At 36.0% G+C, this 26333-nt stretch overlaps 1 protein-coding gene across 1 annotated transcript; it reads left to right on the forward strand.

Moving 5' to 3' along the window:
- Positions 1-10792: 10792 nt before the first annotated feature.
- LOC143378050 (uncharacterized) lies at positions 10793-19048 on the forward strand. The gene is made up of 2 exons (XM_076829895.1): positions 10793-11400; positions 16830-19048. Exons 1-2 carry the CDS (start codon positions 11381-11383, stop codon positions 18673-18675), a joined length of 1866 nt encoding a protein of 621 aa, XP_076686010.1. The 5' UTR covers positions 10793-11380; the 3' UTR covers positions 18676-19048.
- Positions 19049-26333: the final 7285 nt, after the last annotated feature.

Here is a 26333-nt window from a genome sequence, read left to right on the forward strand (position 1 = left end):
AATCGCGCATGTTAGGTATCCATGTATTATGTCTCGTCAGGCAGTTTATTTAGATTTCGTAGGTAAATGTTTCCTAAGTGATTCAGACTTGGTTTGAAAGAAAGTACCACCGTGTGCACACGACACAATTGGTTGCGGGACGCGTTTGTAATAAAACTGTATTGCACCGAGGGCAATTAGGGAATGTATAAGGCGTATGTAAGAAATGAATTTGATACGTTATCACCGTATTTGTTGGATCTAGATGGGAGCAATTTAAGCAAATTTCGTCGTCTTCGTTATTTGCTACTATGGTCCCGGAAACACAGACCATCCACTGTATAGATGCCGTCAAATTTTGTAATTGGCGGCTCCTGTAGGCTGGTTTCCACGGACTAACGTATTCTGTATACATGCTAAATAGGCAATTGTGGGTACCGTATGTTAGGGAATTTATTCCTTTTAACAGTTGACGGATCCCACCGCTGTCACCAAAAATATGTCACGTCCCGGGTGAGGTCTTTTGGGAACGATGACATTAGGAAAGGAGAAAGACAGGCGCGAATCTAAAATCCAGCACTCTGAGATTTTTGGGGGAAGACCAGGCGCGAATATTAAATCCGTCACACTGAGGGTTTGGAAGAAACTTAGGCGCGAATATTGAATCCGTCACACTGAGGGTTTGGAAGGAACTTAGGCGCGAATATTGAATCCGTCACACTGAGGGTTTGAAAGGAATTCAAGCGCGAATCTATAACCCAGCACACTGAGGGTTTGGAAGGAGAGGAACGTCAGGCGCGAATCTTGAATCCAGCACACTGAGGGTTTTGAAGGAGAGGAACGTCAGGCGCGAATCTTGAATCCAGCACACTGAGGATTTTGAAGGAATTCAGGCGCGAATCTATAATCCAGCACACTAATCGTTTTACAGGGAGGAACGCCAGGCGCGAATCTATAATCCAGCACCCTAGTCGACCAGGGAAGTTTAAAGGCTAGAGCGTATTTGGGGAACACCCGTTAGCACTTTGTTTTGGTTTACGTAATATCAGATTTATCGTTGCATAGGCACAAAAAGTTTCCTCGTAATATTTCTTGAGAAATTCGTCTATACGTGCAGCTATGCAAGGGAATGTTAGTAAACACTGTCACCGTTCTCGAGTTCGCGATCCGCGATCAGCTGTTTCGCCGACTCGTTGGTTTGTATCTTAGTACGTTCGTAACTAATGGTTGAACACAAATAACTTGAAGCAAGATTTTAAACAAAGCGATTTATTAACTTCGTTAATCGGTTATTATAATCGTGCGAGGGGGCTTTTTGCATTGGCACAATATTTGTAATATGGTTATAACATTTAATATATATATATGGACATGAGATACAATATAAGTCGTTTAATAATGATCGTTAATAATAATAATATGATAAGATTGCGATAAGCAGTTATAAACAAAATAATAGAATAGTAAGATTGCGATAAGCAGTTATAAACAAAATAATAGAATAGTAAGATTGCGATAAGCAGTTATAAATGAAATAATAGAATTGTAAGATTGCGATAAGCAGTTATAAAAGAAATAATTGAATAGTAAGATTGCGATAAGCAGTTATAAACGAAATAATTGAATAGTATGGTATGGTGGTGATATGCACAATAATATTAAGTAATATAAATGGCTTACGGTGATCGTCGAACACTGAGTTTAATATTAACACTTTAAAGATATACTTTTCAAGTAAGCCTTCTACCGAAGAGGTTTCTGTCGAAGAAAGAGGACTCGGCCTGTCAGGACCTCATATTTATGTACTTTCACAGGAGTATTGTGGGGTACGCGCGGTAAAGACCTTGACACATTTCGGTTTAAGACGCAGTAGGACTTCCGGGGTTTTTACAAACGGTACGTCTATTAATAGACGTATTTATGTCACGTACGCCAAATATACGTCGCAATTAGGTTTCTGGGGTTTTTATGACTGCGAAAAGAGATACTCAACTCATCGAATGGATTTCGGATGTTTTACGGGAAAGGGGTTATTAGAGTGGCTTGGACTTCATGAGTCGTAAAGAGGGGGTTGAGACTTGGTCTCGATTTAAGAGGGATTTGTAATGAGGGACTTGTTTGAATTTGTTTTTGGAGGGAATGATTCGTGCCTTGTAAGACGAATAGGCGAAGAGGGTTTTGAAACGATCATCTCGTGATGGGGACCGCTAAGGTACATCAGCGAGGTGGAGGTTTGTATTGATCATCCTGTGTTGTTGACCGCTAAGGTGCAACATCAAGGTGATCGGTGATTGAGGAGATGGGGTAGGAGTTGAGTTTGATAGACTTTAGTGGAGTGATTTTGAGGTTTACTAGTGGAATTGGGAATAGGAAACGCAGGAAAAATCGTGGGACGTTACACCTTTATTTTTTAATTTTTTAAATTTTTTTTTTGTTTTTTAAAATTTTTTGTTTATTTTTTTGCTTTTAATTTTTTTTATTTTTTTTTAATTTTTTAAATTTTTTTTTTAAATTTCTTTAAAAAAATTTATGTTTTTTTTAAATTTATTGTTTATTTAATATTTTCTTTAATCTATTTATTATTATTATTTTATTTATTTATTTATCTTTAAATTTTTTTATTTTAAAAATTTTTTTAAATTTTAAAAAAAAATTTCAATTATAAATTTTTTTTTAATTTTTTAATAATATTTTTTAAAAAAAATTGTAATTTATTTTATAATTTTTTTCTAATTTTTAAATTTTATTCTTTAATTTTGTAAAAAATTTAATTTTTTCTTTATTCCATTTATTATTATTATTATTATTTTATTTATTTATTTATCTTTTTTTTTAATTTTTTACTTTATTTTTTTTTAAATTTTTTTCTTAATTTTTTTTCAATTTAAAATTTTTTTTTAATTCTTTAAAAAATTTGTTTTTATTTATTTTTTTCTTTAATTTATTTACTATTATTATTTTATTTATTTATTTATTTAAAATTTTTTATTTTTCTATTCTTTTAAATTTTTTAAAATTTTTTTAAAAATTTCTTTTTCTAAATTTTCTTGTTAAATTTCTTAAAAATATTAAATTTCTTAAAATTTTTTTTTATTATTTTATTTATTTATTTATCTTTATATTTTTTTAATTTTTGAAAAAAAAATTTAAGAATTTTTTTATTTATTTTTTATTTAATTTTTTTATTTCATTTATTATTACTAATTTATATATTTATTTATCTTTAAATTTTTTTATTTTTTAAATTTTCTTAATCTTTTTCTTCAATTTTTCAATTTTTAAAATTTTTTTTTAAAAAAAAAATTATTTTATTTTTTCTTTAATTCATTTATTATTCTTATTTTATTTATTTATTCCGCTTTATTTTTTTTCAATTTAAAAAAAAATTGTTTTTTAATATTTAAAAAAAAATTTAATTGTTTTTTAATATTTAAAAAAAAAAATTTAATTTTTTTTTAATTTTTCAAATAATTTTTTAAAAAAATTTTGTTTATTTAAATTTTTCTTTAATTCATATATTATTATTATTTTATTTATTTATTTTGTCTTTAAATTTTCGTTCATTTTAAAATTTTTTTTTTAATTGTTTAAAAAATTTGTTTTGATTTAATTTGTTATTTCATTCATTTATTATTATTACTTTGTTTATTTATTTATTTTATTTATTTTTCTTTTTTCAATTTTTAATTTTTTTTTAATTTTTTATTTTTTAAAAAAATTATTATTATTTTAAAAAATTCTAAATTTTAACAAAAAAAATTATTTAGTTTTTTTATAAAAATCTTCTTAATTTTTTTTAATATTTTTCAAAAAAAAATTTCTAATATATTTTTTATTTTTTTATGTATTTATTTAAAAAAAATTTTTTTTTAAAAATTTAAAAAAGAAATTTTAATTTTTTTAATTTCTTTTTTAATTTAAAATTTTAAAATTTTTTTTTTAAATTTAAAATTTTTAAAATTTTTTTTTAAATTCCTTAAAAAAATATTAATTTTTTTTAAAACTTTTTGTAAATTTAATTTTTTCATTAATTCATTTATTATTATTATTATTTTATTTATTTATTTATTTCTTCATTTTTTTTAAATTTTTTAAAAAAAAATTTGAAAAAAATTTTATTTAGTTTTTTTAAATTTATTTTAAAATTTTTTAAAACTTTTTTTTTAAATTTCTTTAAAAAAAAATTATTTTATTTTTTAAATTTTTGATTATACAGGGTGTCCCACTAAGGAGTGACAGCGCGATATCTCTTAAAGTATTGTCGATAAAAATATAAAAAAAATAGGGAATTGCATGGTTCGAGGGGGCCCATTTATTAGCGCGAACGAATTTTGTTTTCGATTATTATTTTAAAAGATACGATGGTCAAGTTCGGTTTTTCAAATGGAACTATTTTTTTGAAGACCTGAGTTGATAGTGCGTTCCAAGACAAATTCAATAAGCTTTAATGTATACACTTTATTTCCACTGGTTTTTAAGATATTGCGCTTGCTAATTTACTGATTTTCACTGCATGAAACCCCTCTGGAATGGCAAAAACCGGGGGCGGTCTTACTGGCGCCACGGGTAGCACTGCCTGTTGAAATGGATACTTACCTGCCAAAGGTCTACGCCAGAAATGGCAGGCCCAAAGGCTGGACAATTCTTTTCCGTCAGAAATGCTACTTAGGTAGGTACATCTGCGGTATCGAGAAGCGCATCGTTATTTTTATTTCGCACTTGCTTCTACGCTCGGATGGCCGGTTCTTTTGTGAGGGATGCAAATCCGATTGGTTCTGATACAATCTGCTCCCTATGGTTGAAATTTAGTCTAGCAACTTTCACTCCTCCTAACCTAACCAATCCAACTTGCATCCCTCCCAAAAGAACCGGCCATCCGAGCGTAGAAGCAAGTGCGAAATAAAAGTAACGATGCGCTTCTCGACACCGCAGATGTACCTACCTAAGTAGCATTTCTGACGGAAAAGAATTGTCCAGCCTTTGGGCCTGCCATTTCTGGCGTAGACCTTTGGCAGGTAAGTATCTATTTCAACAGGCAGTGCCACCCGTGGCGCCAGTAAGACCGCCCCCGGTTTTTGCCATTCCAGAGGGGTTTTTTGCAGTGAAAATCAGTAAATTTGCAAGCGCAATATCTTAAAAACCAGTGGAAATAAAGTGTATACATTAAAGGTTATTGAATTTGTCTTGGAACGCACTATCAACTCAGGTCTTCAAAAAAAAATAGTTCCATTTGAAAAACCGAACTTGACAATCGTATCTTTTAAAATAATAATCGAAAACAAAATTCGTTCGGGCTACTAAATGGGCCCCCTCGAACCATGCAATTCCCTATTTTTTTATATTTTTATCGACTAAACTTTAAGAGATATCGCGCTGTCCACTCCTTAGTGGGACACCCTGTACAACTTTTTCTTTAATTCATTTATTATTATTATTTTAATTATTTATTTACCTTTAAATTTTATTTATTTATTAAATTTAAAAAAAACATTATTAATTTTTTTTAAAAAATTTAATTTTTATTGATTATTTTTTAAAAATATTTTTAAAATTTTTTTTAAAACTTTTTTAAAATTTTTTATTTATTTTTTTTATTTTTATTTATTATTTTTTTTTACTTTAATTCTTTTTAAAAAATTTCCAATTTTTTTTTAAATTTTTAAAAAAAAATTTTAATTTTTTTTATATTTTAAAAATTTTTTTTTATATTTTTTTAAAATTATTAAAATTTCTTTAATTTTTATTTATTTAATTTTTTTTAATTTTTTCTTAATTTTTTTCAATTTTTCAATTTTTTTTAATTTAAAAAAAATATTTAATTTTTTCTTTAATTCATTTATTATTATTATAATTTTATTTATTTATTTATTTTTAATTTTTTATTTTCCTATTTTTTTGTTATTTTTAAAAATTTAAAAAAAAATTTTAAATTTTTTTTGTAAAACTTCATTTATTTATTTATTATTTAATTTTTTCTTAATTTTTTTTCCATTTTTAAATTTTTTTTTTAAATTTTTGTTTATTTAATTTTTTCTTTAATTCATTAATTATTATTATTTTAATTATTTATTTATCTTTTCTTTATTTTTTAATTTTTTATTTTTTTTTAATTTTTTAAACTTTTTTTAAAAACATATTTTAAATATTTTATAAACAATTTTTTTTTCAATTTCTTAAAATTTTTTTTTTAATTTTTCTTAAAATTTTTGTTTATTTAATTTTTTCTTTAATTCATTTATTATTATTTTATTTATTTATATATTTTTAATTTTTTTATCTTTCTATTTTTTTTTAATTTTTCTATTTTTTTAATTTTATTTGTTACATTTTTATTATTATTTTAAAAAATCTATATTTTAAAAAAAAATTATTTATTTATTTTTTAAAAAATTTTTTATATTTTATTTTTTTTTTTAAATTTAGATTTTTATTTTTTTTATTCTTTTAAATTTTTTAAAATTTGTTTCTAATTCCTTTTTCTTATTTTAAAATTTTTTAAAAACTTTCTTAAATTTTTTTTTTATTTAGTTTTTTTTAAATGTTTTTCTTAATTTTTTTATATATTTTTTAAATTTTTTAATTTTTTTTTTTAATTTTTCATAAAATTTTTGTTTATTTAATTTTTTCATTAATTCATTTATTATTATTATTTTATATATATTTTTTTTAAATTTCTTAAAATTGTTGTTAATTTAATTTTTTGTTTAATTCATTTATTTCTTAATTTTTTTTCAATTTTAAAAATTTTGTAATTGTTTTAAAAATTTGTTTTTATTCAATTTTTCTTTCATTCATTTATTATTATTACTTTGTTTATTTATTTATTTTTCTTTTTTTTAATTTTTAAATTCTTTTAAAATTTTTTATTTTTTAAAAAAATTATTATTATATTAAAAAATTCTAAATTTAAAAAAATTTATTTATTTATTTTTCTTTTTTTTAATTTTTAAATTCTTTTAAAATTTTTTATTTTTTAAAAAAATTATTATTATATTAAAAAATTCTAAATTTAAAAAAATTTATTTATTTATTTAAATTTTTTTTTAATTTTTAAATTTTTTAAAAATTATTATTATTTAAAAAAATTCTAAATTTAAAATAAAAATTTATGTAGTTTTTTTGAAAAATTTTTCTTAATTTTTTTTCAATTTTTAAAAAAATTTTAAATTTATTTTTAAATTTTCAAAAATTTTTTTTTAAATTTCTTAAAAAAAATTTATATATTTTTTTTAAATTATTGTTTTGTCACGTCCCGGGTGAGGTCTTTTGGGAACGATGACATTAGGAAAGGAGAAAGACAGGCGCGAATCTAAAATCCAGCACTCTGAGATTTTTGGGGGAAGACCAGGCGCGAATATTAAATCCGTCACACTGAGGGTTTGGAAGGAACTTAGGCGCGAATATTGAATCCGTCACACTGAGGGTTTGAAAGGAATTCAGGCGCGAATCTATAATCCAGCACACTGAGGGTTTGGAAGGAGAGGAACGTCAGGCGCGAATCTTGAATCCAGCACACTGAGGATTTTGAAGGAGAGGAACGTCAGGCCCGAATCTTGAATCCAGCACACTGAGGATTTTGAAGGAATTCAGGCGCGAATCTATAATCCAGCACTCTGAGGATTTTGAAGGGGATCAGGCGCGAATATTAAATCCGTCACTCTAATCGACCAGGGAAGGTTTTAAAAGGCGAATACACACCCTGGAAACACCTGTTAGGTCTTATTTTAGTTTTGGCTAGGTAATTGGATTTACCATTATATTATTCGGCTCATGCAATAGTATGTTTGTAAACAGAGTAAGCGTCTCGCGTCCACTAACAGAAATCAGCTGTTGCGGCAGCTTGTTTGTTTGGGATCTTTGTAACCAAAGGGTGCACACAATAATTCAAAGCGTGATTTAAAACTAAGCAGTTTATTAATAATGCTTGGGATTTTAAGCATTGGCACATGACATTGATATAGATAGTAATTAATCACAATATGAAAATATGAATATGAAGTACATAGGTATAAGCAAATGAGATTATTATAGAAGCAATAAGCGTTGCTAATATGAAATATAAATGATCGCAATAAGCTTTAGAATGCAATATAACATGGAATACAATAAGAATAGTAATGCAAAAAATATATATACACAAAGAAAGCATTAATGAGAATATATATATGTAGGTAATAAACGTTAGTAATACAAAATAATGAAGGTTCGCAATAAGCTTTGATAAACAAAATAATAATAGTCAATGGTATGGAGATGAATAACAATATTAATAATTATAATTTCTTACGGTAGTTGCCGTAGAGCACTGATTTTAACACTTTTGGAATCATCCAATTATAAACTTTTCGTAATATAACGTAATATGACTTTTGTGACAGAAAAATGATCGCTCTGGCCTATCAGGACCTCGTATTTATAAGATTTTACAGGAGTATTGCGGGGGGTACGCGCGGTAAAGACCTTGACATATTTAAGAAATAAGTCGTAGTAGGACTTCCGGGGTTTTTATAAACGGTACGTCTATTAATAGACGTATTTATGTCACGTACGCCAAATATACGTCGCAATTAGGTTTCTGGGGTTTTTATGACTGCGAAAAGAGATACTCAACTCGTCGTATGGATTTCGGGTGTTTTATAGGAAAGGGGTTAGATTGGCTTGGACTCTATGAGTCGTAAAGAGGGGATTGAGACGTGGTCTCGATTTAAGAGGGTTTTTGTAACGATGGACTTGTTTGAATTCGTTTTAAAGGGAAGGATTCGTGCCTCATGTGGCGAATAGGCGAAGGGATTTTGTAACGATTATCTCGTGTTGGGGACCGCTAAGGTACAACATCGAGGTGGAGTTTTGTATCGATCATCTTGTATTGGGGACCGCTAAGGTACAACATCAAGGTGATCGACGATTGAGGAGACGGGGTAAGAGTTGAGTTTCAGGGACTTCGGTGGAGTGGTTTTGAGGTTTAATAATAGATTTTTGGAATAGGACCGCGCGAAAAATAGTGGGACGTCACAATCTCTTCTTTATTTTTCAATTTTTTAATTTTTTTTTATTTTTTTTAAATTTTTAAAAAAAATTTTTTTAATTTTTTAAAGTTTTTTTAATTTTTTGTTTTTAAATTTTTTTTCAATTTCTTAAAAAAATTTTTTTAATTTTTCTTAAAATTTTTGTTTATTTAATTTTTTCTTTAATTCATTTATTATTATTATTTTATTTATATATTTATCTTTAAATGTTTTTTATTTTTTAAATTCTTTAAAAAAAATTTAAATTTTTTTCAAATTTTATTTATTTACTTTTTTAAAAAAATTCTATTTTTTTCAATTTTTAAAATTTTTATAATTTTTTTTTTTAATTTTTAATATTTTTTTTGTTTATTTAATTTTTTCTTTAATTCATTTATTATTATTATATTTAATTATTTATTTTTATTTTTTTTTATCTTTCTATTTTTTTAATTTTTTTTTTAATTTTTTAAATTTAAAAATTTTTTTTTTTTAATTTTTTAAAAATTTGTTTTTTATTTAATTTTTCATTATTTCATTTATTATTATTATTGTTTTATTTATTTATTTTTAATTTTGTAAATTTTTTAAAATTTTTTTTTATTTAGATTTTTTAAAATTATTCCTTAATTCTTTATTTTTCAATTTTAAAATTTTTTTAATTTTCTTTGTGAAATTTTCTTTAATTCTTTTTGAATTTTTTGAATTTTTAAAAAAATTTTTTTTTAATTTTTTTTTTAAATTTAAATTTTTTTTTAAAATTTAAAAATTTTTTTAAAATTTTTTTAAAAATTTTTTTTAATTTTTTTTTAAATTTTTATAAATTTTTTTTAATTTTTAAAAAAAATTTTGTTCTAGTATTTTTTTATGTATTTATTATTTACTTTTTTCTAAAAATTTTAAAAAATTTTTTTTTCATTTTTTAAATTTTTTTTTAAAACATTCATTAAATTTTCTTAAAAAATTTTAAAAATTTTTTAAAAAAATTTTTGGTTATTTAATTTTTTCTTTAATTCATTTATTATTATTATTATAGTTATTTATTTATCTTTAATTTTTTTAATTTTTTGAAATTTTTTTAAAATTTTTTTAAAATTTTTTTTAAATTTTTTAAAATTTTTTTTTTTAAATTTTTAAAAATTTGTTTTTAAATTTCTTAAAATAATTTTTTAAATTTTTTTAAAAAATTGTTGTTTATTTAATTTTTTCTTTAATTCATTTATTATTATTATTTTATTTACTTATTTATCTTTATATTTTTTTAATTTTTAATTTTTTAAAATTTTTTTTTATTTACTTCTTTTATAATTTTTTATTTATTTTTTTTATTTTTATTTTTTATTTTTTTAATTTAATTTTTTAATTTTTTTATTTTTTTTTAATAATTTCTTTAAATTTTTTTTTAAAATGTAAAAAAAAATTTTTTAAATATCTTGTTGTGCCCAGGCAACGCCCAAGCACACGTGTCACGCGACATATTATACTTCATATTAACCATTATACTACTCCAGAACGTTCGAGACGTTCCTAAGCAAAATCAGTTGCGAGGCAAAGCGCGAAACTACAAAATCAGCGAAATTGCGAGCGTTGCAACGTGACCATGCACGGCAACGCGAAGCGACGGCACCACGCCCAATAGCGCAATAAAAACCGATTTGCCGCCACAAAAAGGGAGACTCTAGAGCCGACTCTCGACCAGTTAACACGGTTAATTCCTACTTGTACACTCCGGTCTAGTTTAAGTGTTTTTGAATAAAGACTTAGTCTTTGGGTTTAATCACACTTGGTGTAGTTCATCCGGTGGATTCTCATCCTTTAATTACTCCCGAACCCACGATTACGCCAGATCCCGTACCAGCCTTGCGAGCCATCACGCAGGGCACAACAAAATTGGTGGCAGCGGTGGGATCTGCATCGTAAAGATTTTACCGAGCCTTGACGCAACCGATTGATCGACGTCGACTGAGGTTGAACTACCTCCGACAAGATTATTGGATCATCGCAATCTCGTAGGCCAAAACAGGCCATCGTCGCTACCGAGGTAGCACAGAGGACCGAGGAACGGCCTTTGAGAAGACGTTCGACGCAGCCCGAACGACGACGAGCCTGGTGTCGAGTAAAATCAGCCTGAGAGTGAACGGGTGAAACTACCGTCTATCAAACACCAAATCCATCTACGAGGACGTCACTGATCTGAGGATCAGGACGCACGAGAGGACTTGGAGACCGAGGAACCTGTAGGAGCCGCACCTGAAGGACGGACGGAGAGCCGTTCACGGGAAGCAGCCGTCGGAGCACGCAGCGAACAGCTGTACGAATCGACCTTGCTGGGTCCAGTTTCAGCTTATCACCGCCGTTGGTTCACAGACGAGAGGACGCCTGACCGAGCCGACGACATGTGGTTGCGAGCAGCCTTGTGAGTAACAGAATAGCGCAAACGTACATATTGTAAACCAGAGTCCTATATAAAAATAGAAACGGTACATGCATGTCTATAGAAGAAGAACGCGCAAATCGATTCAAACTCCCGGGTCAAAGAAGTTTGTCGAGATCATTCGAATCATTTTTCAATAAAAAGCTAACTTTCGAACGCGAAGAATTAGACCTTCTACCTTCTATAGACCATCCAAGATCGTCTCGCCGAACACTTCGACCGCCGCCGTTGCGACTAAGCGTTAGAAAAGACGACGATTCAAGTGCCGAATCGTCTCCGGAAAACTTTGTAACACCGAATAGAGAATACCCGATCGTGCTAGCGGATTTTAGTTTGTTGGACATAGAAGGAACAGAAGAAAGCGAAATGTCGCTAAACGCGGGAAGTAGCCTCCCGGTACCAAACGTAAAATTATTATCTACCGCGCTGTCGTTAGTCGACAAATTCGTAGGAAAATCGTCAGACGAACTTGCAGAATTTTTGAAGTCTTATACAAGCGCCTCGGAGTTTGTCCCCGCGACTGAATTGCCACGATTCTTGAAAACAGTGATAGGTACAAAAATTAAAGGCAAAGCAGCCAAGGTATTAGAGTACAAAGATATAGATACTTTCGATAAATTAAAGGACATCTTAACTTCACTATTCGTAGACAAAAGATCAATAGGAGCAGTTGGAGCAGAGTTTCATGCCTGCCACCAACGAGAAGGCGAAAGCGTAAAATTATTCGCGTGTAGAGTAGAAGAATTAGCTGGGGAGTTATCGGAACTATCGGTAAAACCAGGGAACAGCGACGAAGTAAATAACGCGTTAACAGAATCAGTGCAAGAACGCGCCCTCGATGTTTTCACCCTCGGGTTGAATTTAAAACTGAGAACGATCATAAGGTCTCGAAATTACGCAACGCTAAATGCAGCTATCGCCGCAGCTATAGAGGAGGAACAAGCGATGGGTCTAAACACCTCGCGAAATTTTAGGAAGCTCGATGATCAACCCAAAAGAAGAGAAGGATCTAACGTACCGCGCTGCGAACGCTGCAATAAATTAGGGCATTTGGCGAGGAATTGCTATACGCGATTAAGCATGCCGCGAATAAACTATCAGCCGCAACAGACGCACATAAAAAGGGAAGTACAGCGCGTCACAGTAGTCTGCCACTATTGCAAGAAACCAGGACACCAAATCAGGGAATGCAGGGCCAGAGAAAGGGCAAACGAACGAGAAAATAGACCGCGCTATACAAACACGAGTTACAGGCGCGACGACTCTAGACAGAATTTTAGCAGAACTCCGGGCCGAGAATCACATAGCGGGAATCGAGATTACCCAAACACAGGGCCTAGAGTGGATTCGTATCGAGCGAATCTAGTAATGACTTCCAAAATAGAAAACACCGTCGAAATCAGAGCATCAGAACTAGTAAAAGGAAAAGCGAGCCTGCTAGTCGACACCGGTGCCGATATTACACTAATAAAGATAGGGAAGGTGCTGGGCGACGTCCACGCCCAAGACGAAATAGTGTCCTTGCGAGGAATAGCCCCAATGGAAATCAAAACGCTGTGCCTAATACAATTAAACGTAGAGGTCGGAAACAAACTCATAACGCATCCCTGTCGGTTAGTGAGAGATGACTTCCCATTAGAAGCAGACGGAATTCTGGGACAAGATTTCATGACTAAGCACGACGTATGCATTCGGGCAAATCAAGGAATAGAATTGTACGGAACACGGTTCCCCTACTCTGGAGGAGGCAACGTAACATTAAAACCGCGATCAGAAACAATTCTCTTAGCCAAAACGACGGAAAAAGGAGAAGGAATAGTAGAGGGACAGCCGATCAAGCCAGGAATACTCATAGGGAACTCATTAACGATAGGCAATGACGGAAAATGCATAATAAGCATAATGAACACCACAGCAGACGAAGTTCTTATCAGTACGCCGACCGTGACATTAGAATCACTGACGAGCGAAAACGTTGACCCGACGGACGCGACCTGCGACAAAGATCGCGACACGCCGACACATATGGTACACGCTGTACACGGGAGAAATAGAATGCAAATCTTGCGCGAAAGCCTCAGGACCGAACACTTAAATAGCGAAGAAAAAACCAGCTTACTCGAGCTCTGCGAAAAATACAATGAAATATTCGGATTAGAAGGAGACAAACTAGGATACTCCAAAAAAGCGGAACACTCAATTACTCTAACCCAAGGTACTAAACCTATATACGTGAAGCCGTATAGACTACCTCAAGCGCATACGGAAGAAGTAGATAAACAAGTTCAGGAAATGGTAAAAGAAGGAATAATTAGACCAAGCGCCAGCCAATGGAACGCTCCCTTGCTAGTAGTCCCGAAAAAACCAGATGCTACAGGTAAACGCAGGCTAAGAGTGGTAGTAGATTTCAGAAAGGTAAACGACGCGACGATAGGCGATTCGTATCCCTTGCCGAATATAACAGATATTTTAGATCAATTAGGCGGAGCAAAATATTTCTCAACCTTAGATTTAGCTTCAGGGTTCCATCAAATAGCTATGAAGGAGGAAGATCGTGAAAAAACCGCATTCTCGACGCCATACGGACATTTCGAGTATAATAGAATGCCATTTGGGCTTAAAAACGCTCCCGCGACATTTCAAAGGTTAATGAACACCGTACTGTCAGGCTTACAGGGAATAAAATGTTTCGTGTATTTAGACGACATAGTCGTCTACGGACGCTCATTGAAGGAGCACCAAGAACGATTAGAACTCGTATTCGAACGCATACAAGAAAGTGGCCTAAAACTTCAACCCAACAAGTGCGAATTCCTACGCAAAGAAACAATATACCTAGGACACATAATAACCGAAAACGGCATCAAGCCAGACCCATCTAAACTAGAAGCTGTCCGAAGCTTCCCGGTACCTAAAGGAATAAAAGACGTGCAATCCTTTTTAGGCCTAGCTGGATATTATAGGAGATTCATAGCGGAGTTTTCACAGATTGCAAAACCTTTGACACAACTGTTAAAGAAAGACCAAGCATTCAGATGGACTGCACAGGAGCAGGAAGCTCTCGAGATTCTAAAAGAAAAATTAACGACAGCACCAGTATTGCAATATCCAGATTTCTCAAAACCGTTTGTTCTAACAACAGACGCTTCCGGAAAAGCGATAGGAGCAGTATTATCGCAAGGAAAAATAGGACAAGATTTGCCAATAGCGTACGCGAGTAGAGTATTGAATAAGGCGGAAGAGAATTATAGCACCATCGAAAAGGAATTGTTAGCCATCGTATGGGCAACGCAACACTTCAGACCATACGTATACGGCACTAAATTCAAAATCGTGACGGACCATAAGCCACTCACTTGGCTTTTCAACGTAAAGGACCCCGGTTCTAGATTAATGAGATGGAAGTTGAAATTAGCAGAATACGACTATAGCATCGATTATAAGGCCGGAAAAACGAATAGGAACGCGGACGCCCTTAGCAGAATGTTCGCGATAACGCGCGGAGTGAAACAAAAGATCGACAACGAAACAATAGCCGGCGCCAGCGAAGACGACAGTGAACAAGAGAAGCCCCGATCGAATGGAGAAACGGACAACGCAACATACACGGAGGACGAAAAACTTCGAGTGCTACGCGAATTCCACGACACACCTCTGGGTGGACACTTAGGGGTAAAACGGACCCTAGAACGCATAAAATTAAATCATTCGTGGCCAGGAATGCGACAAGACGTAGAAAAGTACATCTCTAGATGTGAAAAATGCCAAAGAAATAAGCTATCGAGAATAACCAAAGCCCCCATGGTTATTACAGACACTCCCACGGAACCATTCGAGAAATGCGCACTAGACATCGTAGGACCTTTACCCGAGACCGGCAGACGAAACAAATACATATTAACCTTTCAAGATCTTTTAACCAAATTCAGTAAGGCCATACCCCTCGAGAACCAAGAAGCGGATACCGTAGCTAGAGAATTCGTTACTAAAATAATTTGCGAATACGGCATTCCGCAGCGAGTACTAACAGATCAAGGAACTAATTTTCTAAGCCAAGTCTTTAAAAACGTATGTAGGTTACTAAAAATCGACAAAATCCAAACTACAGCCTACCACCCCCAATCGAACGGAGCGCTAGAAAGAAGCCACCGCACGCTGGCAGAATATTTAAAGAACTATATCGCAGAAGACCAGACTGACTGGGATGAATGGCTACCGTACGCGATGTTCACATACAATACTACCCCTCACACGTCTACTAGCTACACGCCCTACGAACTCGTTTTCGGAAGACAAGCTTCCTTACCAACCTCATTAAACCAAGCACCGCAACTAACATACACCTACGACAAATACGCTGAAGAATTACGCGAAAGACTACGGTCCACGAATAGCATCGCGCGCGAAACTATAGGGATCAATAAGGACAAGTCAAAAAGGCAATATGATAAAAGGACAGCTAACAAATTTTTCAAAATTGGGGAGCAAGTACTCCTACACGACGAGACAGTGAGACGCGGACGATCGAAAAAACTAACACCCGCGTGGATAGGACCCTACTCAATTCAAAACACGCACGACAATAATAACTACACTATAGGAAAGGGACGAAAAACGCGCCGCGTACACGCAAACCGGTTAAAACACTTCATAGAATAGGACAGGAACAAGGAAACGGTCGCAGTAGTGAAGGAAAGTAACGGTACGCAGACAAACTATTGAAAAAAAAAGGAGGAGAAAAAATTTATTCAATTTAGGATATATGAGTCCAAATTAATATGTGTGTGTGTCACCCCCCAAGCGCGCCTATAATAGAAACCACGGACCTGGCCGCGTGAAGGGTTCCGGAAAACGATCGCCATGACGTTCTGGAACAATAACCAGACGCGGAATAACCAAAATAGAAAATTGCACTAGAAACAAAAAACACCTAACCGACAAAAACATTTGATACTCACCGTAAAGTGCCCGTATCCCCCACGCGTCCTCCGCGTCCAACCATTCAGCGTTTTCGGCGGCGATTTGACGCCGCGCCGAGCGGTACTCCCGCACCGCCCGCCTGTACCCAATACTCATAAACCCGGACGGCGCCGGATATTCCAAAGACTAAAAATTTAAGAAAAGAGGAAACCAATTATAAAAACCCTACGCACTTCCACCAAAACACAAAACACCCAACAACTTGCACTAAACGTACCAGTAAAAACAGCGCGAGCTCGCGAGGAAGGCTTAAGAAACGCAACATGATGTCGCAACTGATCACAACGGAATGAGAAGCGACGAGACAATCGAGTCTCTTGCAAGGAAGAACTGCCTTACGTTAACAAAATTTTATCTCGCGCACGCAAGACAAGAGACTTCGCGACGAACAGAAAGATGCGTCGACTACACCTCGACATTATATTTTACAGGATTACCGTCCTACAATTGACGACACTACTCATAGGAGGAACAACCCCCGACACAGACTTCGCTATAAAAGAATTTCAAGATCACCCGGGCATTTACTTCGAAAACTTAGGCGATCTACAGATTTACCGGGATAGTTGGAAACTAATACTACACTTAGACATATCGTACATTTACCGACGCGAATCAAATCTCCAGGCAGCACTATATGACATACTTGCTCAGTGTAAAACACCTTCTACTAATAACTTACAAAAATTCTGTAAAACGTTTGGCACGAAAATTCAAAGCAAAGTAGACCGCGTAACCAAATTCCTTACTTACGTCCAACAAACCATAAGCTCCGCACCAAAACAGCGTCGCGGGCTAATAGACGGATTAGGTTACATAGGCAAATCACTCTTCGGACTAATGGATTCCGAAGACAGAAAGATAATCAACGACCAAATAGGCTTCTTAAAAAGACAAGACAGTAGATTAAAGAATACAATCAAAGGGCAAATGCAAATTGTAAGAGCTAACGCCGAACTTCTAAATGAAACTATACACAACGTACAAGAAAATGAAAAAACCCTTTTAAACGCAACTTGGCAAATTCAATACTTACTACAACAGACGACTGACATTACTAGATTTCGAGAGACAATAGACGAAAACCTCATACTAATAAATAGCGTCGCGGAAACACTCCTGCGTGACACACAAGACTTGTTAGAATTCATAATGGATATAAAGAAAGGAGTCCTTAACCCACAATTAATGCCACCGGCACAAATCATAACATACCTCACTTCAGCACTCGCTCACATCCCGCAAGGATTAGACTTCCCGATCGGAATAAAACTAGAAAATATGCACGTCCTATACGACATCCTTACACTTTCCGCATTTTCGGATACGAAATCAATTACCGTAGTACTAGATATCCCATTGTTGAGCGCAAAGAAATTCAAATTAAGCAAGGTACACCCGGTACCCACAAAGGTAAACGATTCGTTCTACGCGTATATAGAACCCCTCGACTCATACGTGGTACTCGACACCTCGGTGCAAGATTACATACAACTAAGCAAAGAAGACCTAACAGAATGTAAAACTATAAACGAGCTATATCTCTGCACCTCAAACCATCCAATGTTCAAAGCGATACCATACGGACCCTGCGAAGTACAGTTGTACACAAAATTGACGCAAAAACCGAACAATTGTAAAATACGAATCATGACACTGAAACACACGATCCTGATAGAATTACAACAACCGGGCACATGGATTTATATCGCACCGAAACAAATACAACTAGCAGTAACCTGCGGCGATAAAAACACAAACATGTATAGTATTAAGGACTCTGGTATAATAACGATAAGAAATAAATGTACTATCACTACCGCCGAATTTACGATAGAAACCGGAAAACAATACGGAATAGAAAAAACATGGAACTACTTACCTGGTTACAATTTGACACTAGACGAAATTACGTTTCCACAGACCACTGTAAATTCGTACCGACATACCAATTTTGAACTTAAAAGAATAATCAAACACCCGGAAGAATTAAATAAAGTTAGTAAAAAATTAGAAGACTTACAAAACGATTTAGAAAAACCCGAGATTATACCAACCGAGTATCACTATAGCTTCTTTACACTATCCTCTGTGACGGGATTTATCACAACTACACTATGTATGTTCGCAATTTACAAATGCATTGTACGCTGCAAAGCAAAAACACCACGACACTGTACCACAGACAACACGAGTCGCGACAAAACAACACAAAAACCCGAAGCGATAATCAAAATAGTTAGTAAGGAGGAAACGTCTTCCACTAATTCTCTTTAAAATATACCATTATAAGCTAGTTAAGAAAAACCACATGTAAGTCGATGATAACCAATCCAACCATTACGAGTTTTGGGATTTCCCTAAGATAGTTTATCATCGGCAGAAAAAGCTATGGCTTTTCCTCCCCAAGGGGGGAGGGATGTTGTGCCCAGGCAACGCCCAAGCACACGTGTCACGCGACATATTATACTTCATATTAACCATTATACTACTCCAGAACGTTCGAGACGTTCCTAAGCAAAATCAGTTGCGAGGCAAAGCGCGAAACTACAAAATCAGCGAAATTGCGAGCGTTGCAACGTGACCATGCACGGCAACGCGAAGCGACGGCACCACGCCCAATAGCGCAATAAAAACCGATTTGCCGCCGCAAATCGGGAGACTCTAGAGCCGACTCTCGACCAGTTAACACGGTTAATTCCTACTTGTACACTCCGGTCTAGTTTAAGTGTTTTTGAATAAAGACTTAGTCTTTGGGTTTAATCACACTTGGGGTAGTTCATCCGGTGGATTCTCATCCTTTAATTACTCCCGAACCCACGATTACGCCAGATCCCGTACCAGCCTTGCGAGCCATCACGCAGGGCACAACAACTGATTAACGAAGAGACGCAGAATTTTCGAACGCCTCTTGAAAGGAATGCGCCTCATATTAGCAACTTTAAAGCGATGCCTTCGAAGCTGAAATTTAGTGTACCTCTTTCCACTTCATGTTCTCTTGATATATTGGCCAAAATCTGGCGAAAATTTTCAGAACGCACAAAATTGCGCTTTTTAACAGGAGAACATGCCGTCGAAAGGGATGGCACAAAGTAACGTCTCCGGAGAGCAAATCAGTGCGCGAGAAGTGGGGCAGAAGTTTCGAGACAGTGACTGTTTAACGAAGAGACGCAGAATTTTCGAACGCCTCTTGAAAGGCCTGTGCCTCTTAATTGCAAGTTTAAGGCGATGCCTTTGAAGTTGAAATTTAGTATACCTCTTTCCACTTCATGTTCTCCTGATACATTGGCCAAAATCTGGCGAAAATTTTCAGAACGCACAAAATTGCGCTTTGTAACAGGAGAACATGCCGTCGAAAGGGATGGCACAAAGTAACGTCTCCGGAGAGCAAATCAGTGCGCGAGAAGTGGGGCAGAAGTTTCGAGACAGTGACTGTTTAACGAAGAGACGCAGAATTTTCGAACGCCTCTTGAAAGGAATGCGCCTCATATTAGCAACTTTAAAGCGATGCCTTCGAAGCTGAAATTTAGTGTACCTCTTTCCACTTCATGTTCTCTTGATATATTGGCCAAAATCTGGCGAAAATTTTCAGAACGCACAAAATTGCGCTTTGTAACAGGAGAACATGCCGTCGAAAGGGATGGCACAAAGTAACGTCTCCGGAGAGCAAATCAGTGCGCGAGAAGTGGGGCAGAAGTTTCGAGACAGTGACTGTTTAACGAAGAGACGCAGAATTTTCGAACGCCTCTTGAAAGGAATGCGCCTCATATTAGCAACTTTAAAGCGATGCCTTTGAAGCTGAAATTTAGTGTACCTTTTTCCACTTCATGTTCTCCTGATACATTGGCCAAAATCTGGCGAAAATTTTCAGAACGCACAAAATTGCGCTTTGTAACAGGAGAACATGCCGTCGAAAGAGATGGCACAAAGTAACGTCTCCGGAGAGCAAATCAGTGAGCGAGAAGTGGGGCAGAAGTTTCGAGACAGTGACTGTTTAACGAAGAGACGCAGAATTTTCGAACGCCTCTTGAAAGGAATGCGCCTCATATTAGCAACTTTAAAGCGATGCCTTTGAAGCTGAAATTTAGTGTACCTCTTTCCACTTCATGTTCTCATGATACATTGGCCAAAATCTGGCGAAAATTTTCAGAATGCACAACATTGGGCTTTGTAACAGGAGAACATGCCGTTGAAAGAGATGGCACAAAGTAACGTCTCCGGAGAGCAAATCGAAGAGCGAGGAGTGGCGCAGATGTTTCGAGACAGTGACTGTTTAACGAAAAGACGCAGAATTTTCGAACGCCTCTTGAAAGGAATGCGCCTCATATTAGCAACTTTAAAGCGATGCCTTTGAAGCTGAAATTTAGTGTACCTTTTTCCACTTCATGTTCTCCTGATACATTGGCCAAAATCTGGCGAAAATTTTCAGAACGCACAAAATTGCGCTTTGTAACAGGAGAACATGCCGTCGAAAGGGATGGCACAAAGTAACGTCTCGGGAGAGCAAATCAGTGCGCGAGAAGTGGGGCAGAAGTTTCGAGACAGTGACTGTTTAACGAAAAGACGCAGAATTTTCGAACGCCTCTTGAAAGGAATGCGCCTCATATTAGCAACTTTAAAGCGATGCCTTTGAAGCTGAAATTTAGTGTACCTTTTTCCACTTCATGTTCTCCTGATACATTGGCCAAAATCTGGCGAAAATTTTCAGAACGCACAAAATTGCGCTTTGTAACAGGAGAACATGCCGTCGAAAGGGATGGCACAAAGTAACGTCTTCGGAGAGCAAATCAGGGCGCGAGAAGTGGGGCAGAAGTTTCGAGACAGTGACTGTTTAACGAAGAGACGCAGAATTTTCGAACGCCTCTTGAAAGGAATGCGCCTCATATTAGCAACTTTAAAGCGATGCCTTTGAAGCTGAAATTTAGTGTACCCTTTTTCCACTTCATGTTCTCCTGATACATTGGCCAAAATCTGGCGAAAATTTTCAGAACGCACAAAATTGCGCTTTGTAACAGGAGAACATGCCGTCGAAAGGGGTGGCACAAAGTAACGTCTCCGGAGAGCAAATCAGTGAGCGAGAAGTGGGGCAGAAGTTTCGAGACAGTGACTGTTTAACGAAAAGACGCAGAATTTTCGAACGCCTCTTGAAAGGAATGCGCCTCATATTAGCAACTTTAAAGCGATGCCTTTGAAGCTGAAATTTAGTGTACCTTTTTCCACTTCATGTTCTCCTGATACATTGGCCAAAATCTGGCGAAAATTTTCAGAACGCACAAAATTGCGCTTTGTAACAGGAGAACATGCCGTCGAAAGGGATGGCACAAAGTAACGTCTCCGGAGAGCAAATCAGTGCGCGAGAAGTGGGGCAGAAGTTTCGAGACAGTGACTGTTTAACGAAGAGACGCAGAATTTTCGAACGCCTCTTGAAAGGAATGCGCCTCATATTAGCAACTTTAAAGCGATGCCTTTGAAGCTGAAATTTAGTGTACCCTTTTTCCACTTCATGTTCTCCTGATACATTGGCCAAAATCTGGCGAAAATTTTCAGAACGCACAAAATTGCGCTTTGTAACAGGAGAACATGCCGTCGAAAGGGATGGCACAAAGTAACGTCTCCGGAGAGCAAATCAGTGCGCGAGAAGTGGGGTAGAAGTTTCGAGACAGTGACTGATTAACGAAGAGACGCAGAATTTTCGAACGCCTCTTGAAAGGAATGCGCCTCATATTAGCAACTTTAAAGCGATGCCTTCGAAGCTGAAATTTAGTGTACCTCTTTCCACTTCATGTTCTCTTGATATATTGGCCAAAATCTGGCGAAAATTTTCAGAACGCACAAAATTGCGCTTTTTAACAGGAGAACATGCCGTCGAAAGGGATGGCACAAAGTAACGTCTCCGGAGAGCAAATCAGTGCGCGAGAAGTGGGGCAGAAGTTTCGAGACAGTGACTGTTTAACGAAGAGACGCAGAATTTTCGAACGCCTCTTGAAAGGCCTGTGCCTCTTAATTGCAAGTTTAAGGCGATGCCTTTGAAGTTGAAATTTAGTATACCTCTTTCCACTTCATGTTCTCCTGATACATTGGCCAAAATCTGGCGAAAATTTTCAGAACGCACAAAATTGCGCTTTGTAACAGGAGAACATGCCGTCGAAAGGGATGGCACAAAGTAACGTCTCCGGAGAGCAAATCAGTGCGCGAGAAGTGGGGCAGAAGTTTCGAGACAGTGACTGTTTAACGAAGAGACGCAGAATTTTCGAACGCCTCTTGAAAGGAATGCGCCTCATATTAGCAACTTTAAAGCGATGCCTTCGAAGCTGAAATTTAGTGTACCTCTTTCCACTTCATGTTCTCTTGATATATTGGCCAAAATCTGGCGAAAATTTTCAGAACGCACAAAATTGCGCTTTGTAACAGGAGAACATGCCGTCGAAAGGGATGGCACAAAGTAACGTCTCCGGAGAGCAAATCAGTGCGCGAGAAGTGGGGCAGAAGTTTCGAGACAGTGACTGTTTAACGAAGAGACGCAGAATTTTCGAACGCCTCTTGAAAGGAATGCGCCTCATATTAGCAACTTTAAAGCGATGCCTTTGAAGCTGAAATTTAGTGTACCTTTTTCCACTTCATGTTCTCCTGATACATTGGCCAAAATCTGGCGAAAATTTTCAGAACGCACAAAATTGCGCTTTGTAACAGGAGAACATGCCGTCGAAAGAGATGGCACAAAGTAACGTCTCCGGAGAGCAAATCAGTGAGCGAGAAGTGGGGCAGAAGTTTCGAGACAGTGACTGTTTAACGAAGAGACGCAGAATTTTCGAACGCCTCTTGAAAGGAATGCGCCTCATATTAGCAACTTTAAAGCGATGCCTTTGAAGCTGAAATTTAGTGTACCTCTTTCCACTTCATGTTCTCATGATACATTGGCCAAAATCTGGCGAAAATTTTCAGAATGCACAACATTGGGCTTTGTAACAGGAGAACATGCCGTTGAAAGAGATGGCACAAAGTAACGTCTCCGGAGAGCAAATCGAAGAGCGAGGAGTGGCGCAGATGTTTCGAGACAGTGACTGTTTAACGAAAAGACGCAGAATTTTCGAACGCCTCTTGAAAGGAATGCGCCTCATATTAGCAACTTTAAAGCGATGCCTTTGAAGCTGAAATTTAGTGTACCTTTTTCCACTTCATGTTCTCCTGATACATTGGCCAAAATCTGGCGAAAATTTTCAGAACGCACAAAATTGCGCTTTGTAACAGGAGAACATGCCGTCGAAAGGGATGGCACAAAGTAACGTCTCGGGAGAGCAAATCAGTGCGCGAGAAGTGGGGCAGAAGTTTCGAGACAGTGACTGTTTAACGAAAAGACGCAGAATTTTCGAACGCCTCTTGAAAGGAATGCGCCTCATATTAGCAACTTTAAAGCGATGCCTTTGAAGCTGAAATTTAGTGTACCTTTTTCCACTTCATGTTCTCCTGATACATTGGCCAAAATCTGGCGAAAATTTTCAGAACGCACAAAATTGCGCTTTGTAACAGGAGAACATGCCGTCGAAAGGGATGGCACAAAGTAACGTCTTCGGAGAGCAAATCAGGGCGCGAGAAGTGGGGCAGAAGTTTCGAGACAGTGACTGTTTAACGAAGAGACGCAGAATTTTCGAACGCCTCTTGAAAGGAATGCGCCTCATATTAGCAACTTTAAAGCGATGCCTTTGAAGCTGAAATTTAGTGTACCCTTTTTCCACTTCATGTTCTCCTGATACATTGGCCAAAATCTGGCGAAAATTTTCAGAACGCACAAAATTGCGCTTTGTAACAGGAGAACATGCCGTCGAAAGGGGTGGCACAAAGTAACGTCTCCGGAGAGCAAATCAGTGAGCGAGAAGTGGGGCAGAAGTTTCGAGACAGTGACTGTTTAACGAAAAGACGCAGAATTTTCGAACGCCTCTTGAAAGGAATGCGCCTCATATTAGCAACTTTAAAGCGATGCCTTTGAAGCTGAAATTTAGTGTACCTTTTTCCACTTCATGTTCTCCTGATACATTGGCCAAAATCTGGCGAAAATTTTCAGAACGCACAAAATTGCGCTTTGTAACAGGAGAACATGCCGTCGAAAGGGATGGCACAAAGTAACGTCTCCGGAGAGCAAATCAGTGCGCGAGAAGTGGGGCAGAAGTTTCGAGACAGTGACTGTTTAACGAAGAGACGCAGAATTTTCGAACGCCTCTTGAAAGGAATGCGCCTCATATTAGCAACTTTAAAGCGATGCCTTTGAAGCTGAAATTTAGTGTACCCTTTTTCCACTTCATGTTCTCCTGATACATTGGCCAAAATCTGGCGAAAATTTTCAGAACGCACAAAATTGCGCTTTGTAACAGGAGAACATGCCGTCGAAAGGGATGGCACAAAGTAACGTCTCCGGAGAGCAAATCAGTGCGCGAGAAGTGGGGTAGAAGTTTCGAGACAGTGACTGATTAACGAAGAGACGCAGAATTTTCGAACGCCTCTTGAAAGGAATGCGCCTCATATTAGCAACTTTAAAGCGATGCCTTCGAAGCTGAAATTTAGTGTACCTCTTTCCACTTCATGTTCTCTTGATATATTGGCCAAAATCTGGCGAAAATTTTCAGAACGCACAAAATTGCGCTTTGTGACAGGAGAACATGCCGTCGAAAGGGATGGCACAAAGTAACGTCTCCGGAGAGCAAATCAGTGCGCGAGAAGTGGGGCAGAAGTTTCGAGACAGTGACTGTTTAACGAAGAGACGCAGAATTTTCGAACGCCTCTTGAAAGGAATGCGCCTCATATTAGCAACTTTAAAGCGATGCCTTTGAAGCTGAAATTTAGTGTACCTTTTTCCACTTCATGTTCTCCTGATACATTGGCCAAAAACTGGCGAAAATTTTCAGAACGCACAAAATTGCGCTTTGTAACAGGAGAACATGCCGTCGAAAGGGATGGCACAAAGTAACGTCTCCGGAGAGCAAATCAGTGAGCGAGAAGTGGGGCAGAAGTTTCGAGACAGTGACTGTTTAACGAAGAGACGCAGAATTTTCGAACGCCTCTTGAAAGGAATGCGCCTCATATTAGCAACTTTAAAGCGATGCCTTTGAAGCTGAAATTTAGTGTACCTCTTTCCACTTCATGTTCTCATGATACATTGGCCAAAATCTGGCGAAAATTTTCAGAATGCACAACATTGGGCTTTGTAACAGGAGAACATGCCGTTGAAAGAGATGGCACAAAGTAACGTCTCCGGAGAGCAAATCGAAGAGCGAGGAGTGGCGCAGATGTTTCGAGACAGTGACTGTTTAACGAAAAGACGCAGAATTTTCGAACGCCTCTTGAAAGGAATGCGCCTCATATTAGCAACTTTAAAGCGATGCCTTTGAAGCTGAAATTTAGTGTACCTTTTTCCACTTCATGTTCTCCTGATACATTGGCCAAAATCTGGCGAAAATTTTCAGAACGCACAAAATTGCGCTTTGTAACAGGAGAACATGCCGTCGAAATGGATGGCACAATGTAACGTCTCCGGAGAGCAAATCAGTGCGCGAGAAATGGGGCAGAAGTTTCGAGACAGTGACTGTTTAACGAAGAGACGCAGAATTTTCGAACGCCTCTTGAAAGGCCTCCGCCTCTTATTTCCAACTATAAGGAGATGCGTTTGAAGCTGAAATTTAGTGTACCTTTTTCCACTTCATGTTCTCCTGATACATTGGCCAAAATCTGGCGAAAATTTTCAGAACGCACAAACTTGCGCTTTGTAACAGGAGAACATGCCGTCGAAAGGGATGGCACAAAGTTACGTCTCCGGAGAGCAAATCAGTGCGCGAGAAGTGGGGCAGATGTTTCGAGACAGTGACTGTTTAACGAAGAGACGCAGAATTTTCGAACGCCTCTTGAAACGCCTCCGCCTCTTATTTCCAACTTTAAGGCGATGCGTT

Source organism: Andrena cerasifolii, unplaced genomic scaffold (genome assembly GCF_050908995.1).
Source record: "Andrena cerasifolii isolate SP2316 unplaced genomic scaffold, iyAndCera1_principal scaffold0029, whole genome shotgun sequence".
NCBI lineage: Eukaryota > Metazoa > Arthropoda > Insecta > Hymenoptera > Andrenidae > Andrena > Andrena cerasifolii.